Below are 18,378 nucleotides of genomic sequence, written 5' to 3'. Positions count from 1 at the left end.
CGACAGTAATAGCACTCGGCCTCCTTAAGTTTACATGTTTCAGGAGTGTGGTTACCCCCACATTGGTAACATTTCAACTTCAGGATCGTTGCCTGATTGCCTCCGGTATAGTTTTTTGATTTCTGGGTGAATGGGAATGATTCCCGCTTCGTGGCTGCTTCAGCGGTTTTGACGCCATGTCTGGCTGTAGGTTTCTGCCCTAACTGGTAAATGGCGCCATTTTGCAAGCCCCGTAGCTCCTGCGAATCTTTCTCAGCGCCTTCCATGGCCTGCGCTGTCTCCATTGCTCGTTTAAAAGTTGCAAGCAATCGATACTGAATGGCATCGTTGCAAACGTCACAAGCTAACTGATCCCGTAGCATGTCGTTCAAGGTCGCTGCAAATCACCATGCTCTAACAATTGCTTCAACTTAGCAATATAAGTTGCGATCGATTCGTCTGGGGCCCTTATCCTCGTATTAAATTTGAATCTTTGCATAATGACTGATGGTTTGGGCTGAAAATGGCCCTTCACTAAATCTACGAGCTCACTGAACCATTTGGAGCTGGGCACGCATGGGGCTGTGAGACTGCAAATAAGGTTGTAGGTTTGACTCTCAATGATGCTGAAGAGAATTGCTTTGCACTTTGCCTCCTCTCCTATTTCTTTGGCCTGGAAATTAAACCCGAGGCGCTTGATGTATTAACTCCAGTACTCCGTGGAGGAGTCAAATGTGTCGATCCTCCCGAAGAGAGGCATCCTGGTGAGTTTTTTTCTTTCTTTTCCTTCTTTAAAACAAAGATACTCTCAGTTGTTGGGCGAGAGGTAGCGCCAGGAACATTTATCCTTGTCGCCAGGATCATTTATCCACGTTGCCAGATGCAGAGATGTACTACCGAGAGGCTTCTTTAGCTGAACAACGAATTTTATTTACAGAGCTGCTGGATTAGCTGCCTGCTTCTAGCAAGGCTACAATATAGGAAAACTCCACCACCTTATGAGATTCCCTGTGCTGGGTGTTGATTGGCTGTTCTGACCACATGACCCTTACTCTGTGAGGCTGGCCTGAAAGCAATAATCACAATACTCGACACCATCCAGAACAAAGCAGTCCGCTTGATTGGCACCCCATTCACCATCTTCACCATCCACTCCCTTCACTACTGACGCACAGTGTTAGCAGTGTGTACCCTCTACAAGATACGGTGTAACAACTCACCAAAGCTCCTTCCAAACTCGCAATCTTTACCACCTAGAAGGACAACGGCAGTTGATGAATGGGAATGCCACCTGATAGTTTTTCTCCAAGCCACACACTATCCTGATTTAGAACTATATCGCCATTCCTTCACTGTCACTGGGTCAAAATCCTGGAACTCCCTTCCTAACACCACTGCGGGTGTACCTACGCCACATGGACTGCAGTGGTTCAAGAAGGAAGCTCACCATGACTTTCTGAAGGGCATTAGGGATGGGCAATAAATGATGTCCTTGCCAGCGATGCCCACATACCATAAAAGATGTGGCAAATCCTTAAAAAAAACTTTGAGCTATAGTGTAGGATATTTTTGTAAATGTATACATATGTACATATGTATGTGGATAAATTGAAATTATGTTTTGAATGCAATAGCTATGAGCATGTTGAAAAATGTATTCCACTCAAGCACTTTTATCTATTAAATGCACAAAGCACTGCTATGCTCCATAACCCTACATTCTTTGTCAAAATCAATATGACCTGTTGAAATAAGTAACAATCATTATTTTCCTTATAGAGGTTTTAACATTGAATTTAATTCATCGTTTACTTTCAGTCGGTCAGTCATGCTATGTGATTGCATTTCAAGAAAGATTGAAACCAGCAGCAATTTTATTAAAGAAAAAGCCCACACAACCTAGAAAACTAACTCCATTAATGAGTTGTTTTTAAGATAAGCAGATATAAAATGACTGGTTTTCCTAAACTGTTTCTTCAATGCTCTATGCTTTACATTTAGTTTATTCCTAATGTATTTATTGCAGCTGAAATAGCAGAGTCAGTTTCCTTTAGTTCATGTTTAATTACAAAACATACTAAAGGGCAGGCTTTTTTTTTGCCAATATTCCATTCCACTCTTCTGAATACATTGCCTCTTTGAGATACATTTGCCAGGATACTAGCCATCCACAATACCTTATTGAACTGCCCATTGTTTATTTGTGAATGTTGCAGTCTGCTCGACTGTGTGGTATTGCAGCTGTGCTTTGTTCTTGTGACATACAAACAAATGCACTCATACTTAGAACAATAATTACTGGACCATGACTATGAGTGGAGATGTTGTCCAACTTCACCTCTACTGCTGCCTCACTAAGGTCAGTCTGCAGTTTAATGCTGGGTCATCTTGATATCTGGGGCTCAGCTACTGAATAAATTTGAGCTGTTGAAAAGCCCACCTAAAACCAAGTTGAGGCACATGTCTCACATTCCTAAGGAATGCAGTTACCTGAGAATATCCCACTTTATGTTCTGTTCCTGACACGAGGGCAAGGTGAATTTAATTATTACTACTGTCCCCGTCTTCTGCCCGTGACAGTGGTGGTTTTAATTTCTAATTTATTTTGTATCCCTAAGTATCCTTTCCGTTGTTGAAATGGGCCGCGTTGTGTTTCCCAAACCCCGGTTTATGAGGTCCAATGTTAAAAATAACCCCACAGATTCTTTTAGGGTGAAACAAAACTAGGATATATTAACACATTCAAAACCAAAGGGATGGATCATGACACACATTCACATGCACGAGCATACAAGGTAGAAAGGCAGAGAAAGAAAGGGAAAGAAGTTACAAATTGTGAGTTACTTAAAAAAAAAACTCAAGAAGGTATTGGCATTAGTTCACGTGAGTACAGTAAGTCAATGTCCAATGAAGGTTTCTTCAGGTGGCTTTGTCTGGCAGAATTCCTGGTCTTTGTCCTAGGAACTCAGTTGAGGTAGTTGAAGATGCAGCAAAGTATTCTTGTATTCTGGGAATTAGTTCACTGTGTAGGCAAAATACGGGTTCTTTCTGGAGATCTGACTTTGAGAGAGATGGAGGCCAGAGGCAGGCTGTAAGCTTGGAGTCCGGTTTCCTCTTCTGAGGTTAAACCGCAGCTGAAGACAGAATCCAAAAGCTGTATAATTAAAGCAAGTCAAACAGCTCAAATATCGGTCATGTGATAGGGTGGTTTTGGGTTGAGCCATTCAGTTACCGATGTACTTTCAGGACCCTCGTTAAAACCCATTGTGTTTTGAGCGTATAATTGTGGAACCATTAGCACAACGTTGGAGATGAGAAGTCACAATAGTTCTGCCTTTGTCCATAGCTGGCCTGCACAGACCTCTTGTCTACTAGTCCTCTGTGTTGGCTTGGCTGGAATATTCATACAATGCAAGGGGTGTCACATTCCAGGAGGCTGATGAGTTAGCTTTTGTTTATTTTTAAAAACAGAATTTAAACAATAGAATATGGAAGAAAAACAAATTTTTTAGATTTTATTTCTTCACACCTTCTCGGCATGACAATATTTTTGAAATCTGATTTTTATGCTGGGAATTGGATACAGATAAAAGATTTGCACCTGGAATTTCTGGGTAGGGGGAGAGGGCTTCTCCCATTTCCTGGTTTTACTATGGAAATGGCTGTTGATGCTGTTTTTTGCAGGGTTTCTGTAAGAGATCAGGAGAATGTTTGCATAATACATGAAAGGCCTTTTAAGCAATCAGAAAATGACATTTGTGGATCTTTCTAATTTTTGTTACTCGGGTTGAAGACTCAGTATATTTTCTGACACTTCTTTCGTGAACTGCTTCCAGTTGTCCTCCCATGCATGGGGCAATCAATTCTCCAATAATTAGCATCCAATTTCTGCTCTTCATTTTTATTTGTCTGAGTAATTTTCAATAGATTATCTGCCATGGAGCATTTATTACTAATAGTGCTCAATTCCATAATTCTGCCTTTGCCCTGCAAACACAAAGTGAACACATCCTTTTTACAGGAGCTTTTGCACCTTGCAGGCTTTTGCTTATTACTCCAACCCTTAAATCTGCCTTTAGTTATAGCATCAACACAATAGGATGATCAGACAAACTCTCAATGTGGTTGAGTACCTCTTTTATTTCGGATTTCCAGCATCCGCAGTATTTTGCTTTTATCTTAGTGGTTGAGTACCTGCTGCCTATCACATGAAGAGAAGTAGTATGTTACAAGTAGATCATAGCAGAAACCTGAGTTGACTTACATCTGATTATCGTACTGTATGTAATAAAAGATTTTTTTTCCTCTGCTTCTTCCTGACTCAGGTGTTTTGCTGACCCGCCTGAAGCACACTTTTTAAGTCTTGCTTTCTTTTCTCACTTCTGTCAGCATCCACTTTCCAAGTTCATTCTCTGCAGTGCCAGCACCATTGTACCTCTGATCCCCATTTTCACAGCCTCCTCCTGCATTTCCATTGACTGCCCTTTATTTAGCTTCCCACTTACTACATTTTTTTGCTTGGCAGTACAGAACTTGAGTATTGCTGAAAAAACGAGATGTCCTGTGGAAGCTTTTTGTCTTGCACTCATCAGGACAGATGCAAGAATGCCAAATTTCGAAGAGAGTAATAATTTATACTACATGAGAAAAGGGTGCTGATTGATTTACAAGTCGAGTGTGATTGGCTGAGGCATTGTCATGGCGAATACACCCAGGGAGGTCTTGTCCCAAATGCTTTTGTTTAATTCAAAAAAGGTGCAACGTTTGGACATATTCCTTTTGCCTGCAGAGGACAGGTCCCTGCATATAAATATATATAGTGTCTAGCAAGCATAAGTGAGCTACATTGTAAGCCTAACTGATAATCTTCACTTGGTTGTTCATCTACATGTTAATTTTTCGTTTTGCATCAACGGATGTTTCGATTTAGATACATAAGAACAGGAATAGGTCATTCAGTTCTTTGAACTGTTTCACCATTTAGTTAGATCACAGCCAATCTGTATCTCAACATCAATCTGCTTACCTTGGTTCTGTACTCTTAATAAATACCCTTTCCCAATAATCGACCATACATTGTACCGTAACAACTTTAAAGTCTGCAATAAAAACAATGTTTAATGTGTGCTCCATGTTTTGAAGAAGGAATAAATGCAGCAGGCATGAATACTTTCACTCAAATGTGATTATTTCTGTGAAGCATATTTGGCCTGTGCGGCACAAATCTTTGGATTCACATGCAAGTTAAGTGGGAATGCACATATTTACAGAATTCTAGATGAATTCTTCAGTCTTTCATCAGCAGTAACCACAAATTCAACTTAAAATGAGATACAGTTCCCATTCCTATTAGCCAGTGTACCGATATTTTCCTGCTTCTAGTGCTTCTCTTTTCATTTACTATAAATGTGAAATAAATCCATCCTTTTAGAGGATATAGTTACAATTGTGGGTACTCAGAGGAAATGTAGAAAGTCCAGAGATTAGTATAGAAAAGATAAAATAAATGATTGCTGTGGAGGAGACGTGTTAAAACGCAAGCACGCTTATTGTTGCACCATACGGTACCTACACCACATGGACTGTAGCGGTTCAAGAAGGCAGCTCACCACCACCTTCTGGAGGGCAGTTCGGGATGGATAATAAATGCTGCCCTAGCCAGCAATGCCACATCCCCTGCATGAATTAATTTAAAATCAAACAAAATGTTAAGGATTTGCCAATGCGTGAATGCTCAGTCTTTGTAAAAGTTGGTCTCATTTAACAGAAGATTCTAAGCCTTTAGCTCTGTAGAGTTTGAGAGCTCTGCTGAGATAGCTTGACTGCTGTTGCCATTAGAAGCCACAATTACAAATATCCAGCTACTTGGCTTGCAAAATACCTTCCTACAGATTGGAGGGTAGCTAATGTAACCCCATGATTTAAAAAGGGGGGTAGAGAGAAAACAGGAAATTATAGACCAGTCAGCCTGACGTCAGTAGTGGGGGAAATTCTAGAGTCCATTACAAAAGATTTAATAGCTGAGCACTTGGAAAACAGAGGCAGAATCGGACAGAGTCAGCAAGGATATACGAAAGGGAGATCATGCTTGACAAATCTACTGGAATTTTTCGAGAATGTAGCTAGTAGAGTTGGTGAGGGGGAGCCAGTGGATGTGGTTTATTTGGACTTTCAGAAGGCTTTCGACAAAGTCCCATGTAAGAGATTAGCGTGTAAAATTAAAGCGCATGGGATTGGGGGTAGTGTATTGAGATGGATAGAAAACTGGTTGGCAGACAGGAAACAAAGAGTAGGAATAAATGGGTCTTTTTCCGAATGGCAGGCAGTGACGAGTGGAGTACCGCATGGATTGGTGCTGGGACCCCAGCTATTCACAGTATATACTAATGATTTAGATGAAGGAACTAAATGCAATATCTCCAAATTTGCAGATGACACAAAGCTGGATGGGAGGGTGAGCTGTGAGGAGGATGCAGAGATGCTTCAGTGTGATTTGGACAAGCTGAGTGAGTGGGCAAATGCATGGCAGATGCAGTATAATGTGGATAAATGTGAGGTTATCCACTTTGGTAGCAAAACCAGGAAGACAGATTATTATCTGAATGGCTATAAATTGAGAGAGGGGAATGTGCAACGAGACCTGGGTGTCCTCGTACACCAGTCACTGAAGGTAAGCATGCAGGTGCAGCAGGCGGTAAAGAAGGCAAATGGTATGTTGGCCTTCATAGCTAGAGGATTCGAGTACAGGAACAGGGATGTCTTGCTGCAATTATATAGGACCATGATGAGACCACACCTGGAATATTGTGTGCAGTTTTGGTCTCCTTATCTGAGGACGGATGTTCTTGCTTTAGAGGGAGTGCAGCGAAGGTTTACCAGACTGATTCCTGGGTTGGCGGGACTGACATATGAGGAGAGATTGAGTTGGTTAGGATTATATTCGCTGGAGTTCAGAAGAATGAGGGGGGAATCTCATAGAAACCTATAAAATTCTAACAGGACTAGGCAGGGTAGAGGCAGGAAGGATGTTCCTGATGGTGGGGGAGTCCAGAGCCAGGGTTCACAGTCTGAGGATACGGGGTAGACCATTTAGGGCTGAGGTGAGGAGAAATTTCTTTACCCAGAGAGTGGTGAGCTTGTGGAATTTGCTACCACAGAAAGTAGTTGAAACCAAAACATTGTATGTTTTCAAGAAGGAGTTAGATATAGCTCTTGGGGTGAAAGGGATCAAAGGATATGGGGAGAAAGCGGGAGCAGGCAATTGAGTTGGATGATCAGCCATGATCATAATGAATGGTGGAGCAGGCTCAAAGAGCCAAATGGCCTACTCCTCCTATTTTCTATGTTATGCTAGGGCTTATAGACAGTGATGATGTTTGTGAAGAAAAACTTAGAAAAGGTGCACATTACCAAGCAGTTTGGTATTACCTATTTCCAGGGCATTAGAGTTCTGCCTGTGTTTTCTTTTAATGAAACCAATTAAATTAAATTAGGAAAACAAGAGACAAAACAATCATTCTTTTCCTTCTGCTGAAATTTCAAGTGTTCCCTTGATTACCAGCTGTATAATAATGGAGATTAAAGTGTATGATTTACTATTGCAAAAAAAAACAGACAACCTGTGTTTTTTTTTTCTGACTCTTCCTGATATACAATCAATACCCAGCACCTGTTCACCTTTATTACCATCAAGTACTGGGTATTTAACATTCATTAAATTAGATGCTAACAGAGTTCCTTGTTTTTTTTAAATTCAATTGACGTGCATAAAAGTAATTCGCACAAAATGAAAATATCATGTTATCTTATACCATCGCTCTTGACATAATCCAAATTCCCCTTTTCCTTTACCAAAATTAATAAGATTATAACTTGAAAATGTCTTTGTTACAATCCATTATAATTCAAGGTGCCCCTCTTCGAGGATATTCAACAATTTCTTTGAGCAAGCAATTCTTTTTGTGAAACATTCAGATAACTGGTAACTTGCGTCAATCCATTTAAGTTTGGAAATTTCCTTCTTTTCCAACATCTCTTTTATACTTGCGAGATCAATCCTCAACCTCTTTTCTGCGAAACTCTTTGTTGAATGGACATTGTCCCAGAGCGAATGATTATCTATGTAGCATTCTATGGGTGCATTTTTCCCACAGTTGCCCCTTATATAGGAGTTCCTTTGAAATATTCGATAAATGCATTGCCATATCTGTTGCCTCTACTAGCGCAAGTGTCTCCGCAGCTAAGGTGCTTTTAACTACCCTTTTTATCATCTTTGATTCCCGAGCTAATGGGCAGCATTTATTGTTTCTTCCCACTAAAAATATAATGAATCCTGCTGTACTTGAATAACCATCGGGAAGATTAGCATGTGAGGTGTCACTAAAAATAACTGATTTTATCCCTTCTAGGTCACCCAGGTTTAAAAATTTGATCGTGCATCCCTCTGAACTTAATTTCTTCAACGTCGTTTTTGCTTTTAGCACTTACTCAACAGTAGCATATTTCAACACGGTGTTAAATTCTAATACATCATAGCACTCCTGGGGTCTAGTTTGCGTGCATAGCCAGTTTAGTTGCCCAATTAAGTTTCCTACGTGATCTGCTTCTTCCTTAGTTGCAGAGTCCTCCTTTTGCGAGGACCTAGCCTGATTTATCGGGGTCCTATTGCCATTCTCTAGGTAAGACTGTTGAGTCGAAGTTATTCCCGACTTAGTAAAGGCAAAATACTGCAGATGCTGGAAATCTGAAACAAAAACAAAAAATGCTGGAAAAACTCAGCAGGTCTGACAGCATCTGTGGAGAGAAAGACAGAGTTAACGTTTCGAGTCTGTCGGGTCGTACAGACTTGAAATGTTAACTATGTCTTTCTCCCCACAGATGGTGCCAGACCTGCTGAATCTTTCCAGCATTTTTTGTTTTTATTCCCAACTTAGTCTGACTAATATCCAACCCTATGTATTTAAAAGCTCCGGAAGCCCGATTTCCGATTTTAAATTCCTTCATAATTTTATCCATTGCAAATTTCTCAAATGCGACAAATCCGCCCCATAGGAAATTGTCTCAATGCAATAAGAAGATCCCTGCTAGTTTTCCTTCATAATATGCATAAAACATTGCTGGATCTACTTTTACCTGAACACAACAAGCTTTCAATAGGCCAGATCTAACTGAAAAATACCACACCTTGGATGCACCATTTAGCCTGTCAATCTCGATAATTTCCCCTCTATATCTCCAGCTTCTTTTGGAGGCTTTAAAAATACTTCCCTTTGAAATTGCTCCCCTTGCAAAAATTCTGCATTGACATCAATGGATTTACATTCCTACAAGTATGTCGCTAGGAGTGCTAGGAAAATCTTCAAACTTGCTTTCCCTGCTGTTGGGGAATCTGCTCTAACCTCCTGAACAAAGTTGTTCTTTGAATCCCCGAGACACTAGTCTAGCCTTAGCTTTGTATGTCCTATCGGGAAGTACTTTCTTTGTACATATCCATCTATGGGTCAATGCTGGTTGTCCTTTATCTGGCACCTCCATGTAAATGACAAATTGTCCAATTGCCAATTTATTTTTGTTTTGCTTCCTTTACCAATTTACCATTTAACTTGTTAGTAGCCATTAGAGTTTTTCTGTCATAAGGGCTCCTGCTTCTTGTGTCACTCCTCGTCTTTCCTGTGGTCCTTGTTCTAGTTAAACTACGTCCCCTACTAGATTTCCTTTCTGGACTGTTACTACTTGACCTGTCCCTCCTGCGACTTGACTTCCATTCACAAGTACTTGATCTTTTCCTTGGGCTGTGATCACTATTAGGCTTCCTGTCTGAACTTACACTACGTTTCCTGGCTTTCCAAATTTTTGCTTCCTTCTGCCAATCTGATTTCTGCCCCATGTCCTATACACTTAGCCAGTTTTTGTACATCCCTATGGCCTTTCCTGCCCTTACTACTATGGTGGCGGTAACTGCTTGACTGGAGCCCACCTCCTTTGTTAGCTGACACCTTATACACAATTGAGTATCATTAACAAATCAACACCCAGACCCTGTTCACCTTATTATCATCAAGTACTGGATATTTAAAAGCAAAGAACTGCGGATGCTGGAAATTCAAACAAAAACAGAAACAGAAATACCTGGAAAAACTCAGCAGGTCTGACAGCATCAGCGGAGAAGAGCACAGTTGACGTTTCGAGTCCTCATGACCCTTCAACAGAACTAAGTAAAAATAGGAAAGGGGTGAAATATAAGCTGGTTTAGTGTGGAGGGTGGGGGGGGTTGTTGGGACAAGAAGCCAGTAATAGGTGGAGATGACCAAAAGATAATATCACCACCTTCAACACCTCTTTGTCCTTTTGTCTGTGACATTTTTTGGTTATCTCCACCTATTACTGGCTTCTTGTCCCAACAACCCCGCCCCCCCCCCCCCTTAAACCAGCTTATATTTCACCCCTTTCCTATTTTTACTTAGTTCTGTTGAAGGGTCATGAGGACTCGAAATGTCAACTGTGCTCTTCTCCGCCGATGCTGCCAGACCTGCTGAATTTTTCCAGGTATTTCTGTTTCTGTTTTTGTACTGGGTATTTAACATTATTAAACAGAACCTATTAGATGCTAACAAAGAGGCTCTGTCTGTCAGCTGTAAGGATCTCGTTTAAAATAAGTTCGGGCATTGTCGGCTCAGTTCCATGTGGATCTGGACCCACAACCCTAAACAGCCCAATAATTGCACAAAATTATGTCATGAGATGGGAAATATATGGTGTCTTGCCAGCTGAAGCTTCTTGAAGGCTGATTACCAAGGCACAAATTTGGAGCGGAGGATATCTCTGTCTTTATAACTATGCTGTACTTGAACTGGGATTAATTAGGGTTGACACTGGGTGTTTTTTTTCCCCTTTGCAGCAACCTGCAGGAGCTATTCAATTAGTCATACCAACAACAAGGAAGAAGGAGGATGAGATATCTGTTGGCAGTACGCCTTTGGCAATGCAACAGTCAAATCAAGCTTCTGAATATGCCAGCAGCCCTGTCAAAACAAAAACTGCAACAGGTAGGTTGTTCAATTTTAGTTAGTACTTCACATGTGAAGTGATCAGCTGTAAAAAGAATGTACTTCACAAACGCTTCTAATAAATGTTGATCCAGGCCATAAGAAAATAGATTCAGTCATTATGAAATGAAAAAAAAGTATGGAACTTTCAACTAATATTGATCAATTTTATCGAATAGCATGAGGTATAAGAATGGAACATGATTGTAAAAGAATAAGTTATAGATGACAATTAATTGGCAGTCTACAACAAATGTGATTGAAAGTGGCTCAAGTGAGCATTGTTTGGTGGGCCTAGTCAAGAGGCAATAAGTGTACATTCTCTACTTGTTACCCACTAACCTTTATCTATAAAAATATTAAATTAAGATGATACGCCCAAATAAGTAGTTAAGACATTGCCAAAGATTTTGCCACTTTCCAGAAACGCGAATGCTATGTTGATAGTGTAATACAAACTATGGAGCGATGATATGGACAAATAAAATTGCTGCTTGTACGGCTGCTCTCATGCAATCTTCATATTTATAAAATCCTTGAATTTTAAATGGAATTTCCAATAATTCTTTCTTTTTCACGTGTCTTGTCAAAATTTCCATTTCTCATATGGGTGATTTATTATCTGTTTATGTGACATGTACAGGCATTTCATGGCTAAGTAGTGCCGTTTCCCTCACTGGCTCCTATCAGTCCGTACTCAGCACATGAAGGCACATTATTAGTTTTCATTGATATGGCTGAGAAAGTACTTTATTTGTTTAATTGGTGGAGTTGTTTTACTTAATACTGTGGGATTATAGGTAAAATAAATTCTCCACATGTATAAAATGGTTAATTTAGATTTTTTTTTTCTGTATTTGATTTTCAATGCTATAACTGTTCATTTCTTCAACCCTGAAGAGTGGGAGGAAGAGGGGAAAACCCATTAAGTTGAATGGGCCACCTTATTATTTTGTGACTTTCGAAACTCTGAATGCCTTCTCGTTAGACTTGGTTTTATTTAAACAATAGCCCTGGTAGGAACTATTTGTTTGCCTTGTCTCTGTGTACCTGTAGAGTGAGGCTGAATGGCGCCTTTCTGTATTGTAAACATTATATGTACGTAATTTGGAAGCACATTTAATTGTCACTTAATGTAGCAACTTAATTAAGCATAGCAACATCAGAAAGAGGGCACTTGACCTTTTACGCTGGTTCTAGGTACATAATGGAGCTATACCTTCTAATCCAGTTTCCCTGCTCTTTCAATGAAACCTTTGATACCTTTTTAAGTAGTTAGCTAATTATGTCTTTAATGTTGTCATTCAATGACCACTTACGGTAACACCATTTATGGTCTAATAACCATTAACGTGGAAAGGATTCTTCTGATCTGCCGCCTTGTCTGTGATTTGCAGACCAGTGGAAATAACTTTTCACTATTTATGTCCTCAAGCCCTCCCAAAAATATAAGCATACTGGATCCACCCATTAATCATAACAGGAGAGGATGGTAATATGACATAAAAACAGAAAAGGCTGGAAATGCCGAGCAGGTCCGGCAGCATCTATGGAGAGAGAAACAGAGTTAATCAGGAAGTCACCTGATGAAAGATCATTGACCTAAAGGGTTAACTCTTCCTCTCTCTCCACGGATGCTACCAAACCTGTTCAGTATTTCCAGCATTTTCTGTTTGTTATTTGATTTCCAGCATCTGTGCTATTTTGCTTTCACAATATGATTGGTTGGCTTGCATGATATTGTGGCTAGCACAATGGAATGGCTGAAAGGGAATACAAAACTATGGCGTGTAAGTTTCAAGTGAAAACTATGAAGGTGGTGATATCTGAGTTGCACCAGTGTTATTTGAGGAAACGGAGAGAATGAGCAGCACAGTGAACTTCAGTATGTCATCATGAAGATAAAGCAGAAATTGAATTGGTGGACAAATTTTTTTTTAATAAGGGACAAGAATGATACACAAAGGATAGGCTGCTTCTAAACAGGTAAAGGGACAAAATCGCGGGCAGGCTCAGCAGAAGCAGGCGGGTGTGGTTGCGGAGCCAGTCGCCGCCCGCGATTGGCTCCGCGCTGCCATTTTACGCGGGCGGGACAATTAAGGCCCGCCCAGGGTACGACGCAAGCCGTAGTGCTCAGCGCTACCTGTGCAGGCGGGAGGAGGATAGAGAGTCAGGGCCAGTGCTCTTTCGTGCATGCACGCGAAAGGGCGCTTCAGTCTCCCTGAGGCATGGGGCTGCCTCAGGGAGATTGAATCACTATTGAAATCATTTAATTCCTGGATTAAAAATTTATTTAAACATGCCTCCTCGTGTGACTGTGTCACATGAGATGGGACATGTGTTTATAGTTAGGAAAAATTCTTAATGTTATTATTAAAAGCTTTAGGAAACCTCATTCCCCTCATGGATGAGGTTTCCTAAAAAACGTGAAGGCTGTTTGGCCTTTTCGCCTGCGCGCCAACCTTAAGGTTGGATGGGCAGTGTTAACAATTACATTAATCGCTTCCTTAATGGCCTTGATAGGCCATTTAAATATCGGTGGGTGCGCAGCCGACTCCGGCACGTGCCCGCTGAACGAAACTCGCGATGATGTCGGGGTGCATGCCTGATGTCATTGCGCGTCATCTTACGTGTCGGCATGTCGGGCCCGTCCCCACACGCCGATTGAAAAATCCTGCTCCATGTGTGTAGTGTGTGTAACTAGGATTCATTTAAACCAGTGACAATCTAAGATGAACATTATTAATCAGGGTGAAGACAAGAATATAATTATCCTCAAACTAACTGGGGAGCAGTACTTTCAATAAGGAAGGATTTAGCAGCTATTGAAGGTGCTGGTTTCACTGGAGCAAGTGAGTTACCAGAAGTAGATTGGTTACAAAGTATTATTTGAAGAAGTGTCATTTTTGGTTGTTGTGAACCAGGGGGATGTTGGTTTGCAAATTGGCTTTCCATTGTCAGGAAAGAACCAAGACTTGCACTTAAATAGCGTCATTAATGCAGGAAAATGTCTCAAGCAGTTTCAGATCATTAAAACAGATGATCTGATCAGTTATCTTATTTCCCTTTCAATTCAAGTCAAGAAAGGATAATTAATGGGAGTATTTAATGGGAGACCAGTGTTTTGAGCCTCTGAATTTCACCCCAAAAGGCACAAATTAAGATTTTGCTCATTAGAAAGTGCAGTCTTCCTTATGGACGTTGGAGTTTACAGTAAGCACAAAGAATGGTGTGAGAGGGTTCAAGTTTTAACAGCGTGTCACACCAGTATACGCCTGCTAAGAAACCAGCAGCACTGTTTGTGATTCATTTTGTTTTTCCCCGCGTAGCCTCACTGGCTGATGAGATGTTTCTGTCAGGGGAGGAATCAAAATGCACCGGAGGACTAATAGGAGCAAGGAGTGGGCTGTCTTTCAATCTGCAGACCAGGTGCTGGATACCTTTGTAACTTCCATCCACAAACTTACACTCTTTCTCCACCCCAACCCCTAAATTCGTGACATCTGAAAACTTTGATCTATAACTCATTATTCCTTTGTCAAAGTAATGATGTATATTGTGAAAACCTGAGGCCCTAGTGTAGCTCCCTGGGAAACACAGCTTGTCATATCACCCAATGAGGGAATGAATCTCAAAAAGCTAACATACAAGTTCAGCAGGTAATAGGGAAGGCAAATGGAATATTGACCTTTATTTCAAAGGGAATGGAGTATAAAAACAGGGAAGTCTTGCTAAAACTATACAAAGCACTCGTTAGACCACACCTAGAATACTGTGAACAGTTTTGGTCCCCTTATCTAAGGAAAGATATACTGGCATTGGAGGATGTCCAGAGAAGGTTCACTAGGTTGATTCCAAGTATGGAGGGATTTTCTTATGAGGAGAGGCTAAGTAGGTTGGGCCTGTACTCATTGGAGTTTAGAAGAATGAGAGACGATCTTATTGAAACATAAGATTATTCGGGGGCTTGACAGTGTAGATGCTGAGAGGTTGTTTCCCCTTGTGGGAGAGTCTAGGACCAGAGGGCATAATCTCAGAGTGAGGGGTCGCTCATTTAAGACAGATGAGGAGGAATTTCTTCTCTGAGGGATGTGAATCTGTGGAATTCTTTATCGCATTGGGCTGTAGAGGCAAGGTCATTAAGTATATTCAAGGCTGAGATAGACAGCTTTCTAATCACTAAAGGAATTGAGGGTTATGGGGGAAAGGAAGAAAAATAGAGTTGAGGATATCAGATCAGCCATGATCTTGTTGAATGGTGGAGCAGACTCGATGGGCTGAATGGCCTACTTCTGCTCCTATGTCTTATGGCCGATGGTCTAATGCTTCCTTTCTTCTGGTGAAAGGTCATCAATCTGAAACTTTGGCTGGGATTCTCCGGCCCTGCCATGGAGGGACCCGCTGCTGGAGGCGTGGTGGGCCAGCCAAAAGTCCACTGATTTTTGGCGGGACCGGATGAGCCTGGCCGTGGGTGGGGTTGGAAAATCCCGCCATTTAACCCTGTTTTTCTCTCCACAGATGCCACCAGACCTGCTGAGCATCCAACGTTTTCTGTTTCTTTTTCAGATTTTCCGCATCTGCAATATTTCGCTTTTGTATTAATGTTCCCTTCATCCCTATTCTCCAACCAGAAATTTAAGTGCCAGGGTTTTCTGGTTTAAATAAAATGTAAAACCTACCTTTTTTGGACTTCAGCCCACCACATTCCACTTTGCTGTTAGACTTTCCTAGTGTAAAACTCATTGCTGCTTCTTGCTGAGGCTGGCTAGCACAAATTTCCGTTAGGTTCCAATGGCTGCATCAAGATGTTAAAGACCTGAGACGTATCCTTCCTGATCAGTGGTGTAGATAATGGTTGTGGAAAGTGAGCTCCCGGTGGTTCCAGGGCAGTTAAGTGACTTGGATAATATATGGGAATTAGCGAAGAACCAGAGAGGAGAAATATTTTACGCAACGAGTAATAATCTGGAATGCAGTGTCTGAAAGGAGGGTGGAAGCAGATTCAGTAGTAAATTTTGAAAGGGAATTGTATAAATATTTGAAGAGGAGAAATTGCAGCGTGTTACAATCCCTGCAGTGACCAATAACTTTCTAAAAGAAAGAAATTCCCATGATGCTAAAGAAAAGAAAACTGATGGACAAGATTTCGCTTTTTAAATCTTTTACTGTAACAAAGCAACTAAAATCAACATATTTCAAACATTAATTAACAGATAAAAGATATTTCAAATAAAAAGGTAAATTTCACTTTAAACCCCGCTTAATTGACACCCCATCCACCACCTTAAACATCGTTCCCCCCACCACGGACACACAGTGTTAGCAGTATGTACCATGCACAAGATGCGCTGCAGCAACTCACCAAGGCTCCTTTGGTAACACCTCCCAAATCCAAGACAGCTACCGTCTGGAAGGGCAAGGGCAGAAGACACATGGGAACACCAGCACCTGCATGTTCCCCTTCAAGCCACACAGCATCCTGACTTGGAACTATATTACCATTCCTTCTCTGTCACTGGGTCAAATTCTTTTTTTCATTTAAGAGATGTAGGCGTCGCTGACTTGGCCAGCATTTATTGCCCGTCCCAAATTGCCCTTAAGAAGGTGGTAGAGAGCTGCCTTCTTAAATTGCTGCAGCCCATGTGATGTAGGTACACCCTCAGTGCTATTAGGGAGGGAGTTCCAGGATTTTGACCCAGCGACAGTGAAGGAACGGCAATATATATTGAAACTGCTGTCATTGTTCATCTGTGATGGAGGGAGTGAATGTTTGTGGACATGGTGCCAATCAAGTGTGCTGCATTGTCCTGGATGGTGTCAAGCTTCTTGAGTGTTGTTGGAGCTGCACTCATCCAGGCAAGTGGAAAGTATTCAATCTCGCTCCTGACTCGAGCCTCGTAGATGGTGGACAGTCTTTGGGGAGGCAGGAGGTGAGTTACTTGCAGCAGGATTCCTTGCTCTTGTAGCCACAGTATTTATATGGCTCGTCCAGTTCAGTTTCTGGTCAATGGTCACTCCCAGGATGTTGATAGTGGGGGACTCAGTGATGGTAATATCATTGAATGTCAAGGGGTGATCGTTAGATTCTCTCTTGTTAGAGATGGTCCTTGCTCGCAATTGTGTGCCATTAATGCTGCTTGCCACTCGTCAGTCCAACTCTTACTGCTTTTGGACATGAACTGCTTCAGCATCTGAGGAGTCATGAATGGTGTTGAACACTGTGCAATCACTAGCGAACATTCCCATTTCTATCTTTATGAGGGAAGAAAGGTCATTGATAAGATAGCTGAAGATGGCTGGGCCTTGGACACTACCCTGAGGAACTCCTTCAGTGGTGTCCTGGAACTGAGATGATTAACCTGGAACTCCCTTTCTAACAGCACTGTAGGCGTACCTCCATCACATGGATTGCAGCGGTTCAAGGAGGCAGCTCAACACCACCTCTTCAAGAGCAATTAGGGATGGGCAATAAATGCTGGTCTTGTCAGTGAAATTGTATCCCATGAAAGAATGCAGGTATCTATCTTTATGTGTCCTGAGACCGGTTGTGATTCAACAACTAACTGTCTATTTAGTTTTTGCTGCAGCTCCATAGCAACCTTGATCTTATGAGCTCTTCCCAGAAGGTTAAGAACACATTACTAGATTTATCTTAAACTCACTTTGGTCTTAAAGGGGACATTGCAGCAAAGAAAATGCGCAAATTCTCAAAGCGCAAGGGTCATCACAAGGGTTATTGGAAATAGCAGGGCAGTGGGACTAATTGGATAGCTCTTGCTGTGACCAGTGAGGACGTGTATCAGGACTTGCCCTTCCTTTCCCACTCCTCGATTGATCGTAATAGGATTTTTTGTAGTTTATAAGGATGAAGGTATTAATTCAATGTCTGCGCTTAACCATTTATGCGCTCATTGCAAAGAAACCAGTCTGACAAGCTTTATTGAATTTAAAACATACAGTAGTTTTATTGAGCTAAATTTTAGTTTTAGTTTTTATTGAGATAAAAACCCACCCAGGTAAAGATATTTAAAAAGGTAAATCCAGGTGCCGACCTTCGCAACACACACACACAAGCATGCAAGATAACGAATTACACAATAGGAGGTTATTTTTTGGCCAAATTAAAATTCAGCGATAAAAGGCAAAAAATAGAGAGTTCACTGTTTGAGTCCTTCCCTAGTATCCGTGGCCGAGGCAGAATTTTTACATGGTGGTCGTGAAATTTCAGTGGAGTTGAAACTGATGTAAACTGCAATTTCTGGAGGAGACTTCTTTTTAAATGTAATCCGTCTTTTCCAAAAGTTATTGTTTTTTGTACCTGATGTTTCTTTTATTTCAAAATTCTCTATCTCTG

General features: G+C 41.1%; 1 protein-coding gene across 3 annotated transcripts in view; it reads left to right on the top strand.

Moving 5' to 3' along the window:
* vps13b (vacuolar protein sorting 13 homolog B) overlaps positions 1–18,378 on the top strand; it is a 1,109,808-nt gene that overhangs the window by 572,356 nt on the left and 519,074 nt on the right. For all 3 annotated transcript variants that reach the window (XM_078541117.1, XM_078541119.1, XM_078541118.1), the window contains exon 21: positions 10,877–11,024. In XM_078541117.1, coding sequence (XP_078397243.1) covers positions 10,877–11,024 — 148 coding nt within the window. The remainder of the gene's footprint in view (positions 1–10,876; positions 11,025–18,378) is intronic.

The sequence above is a fragment of the Cetorhinus maximus genome, chromosome 4 (assembly GCF_964194155.1).
Source record: "Cetorhinus maximus chromosome 4, sCetMax3.hap1.1, whole genome shotgun sequence".
NCBI classification, from domain to species: Eukaryota; Metazoa; Chordata; class Chondrichthyes; order Lamniformes; family Cetorhinidae; genus Cetorhinus; species Cetorhinus maximus.
This window is presented reverse-complemented; position numbering and strand designations above follow the sequence as displayed.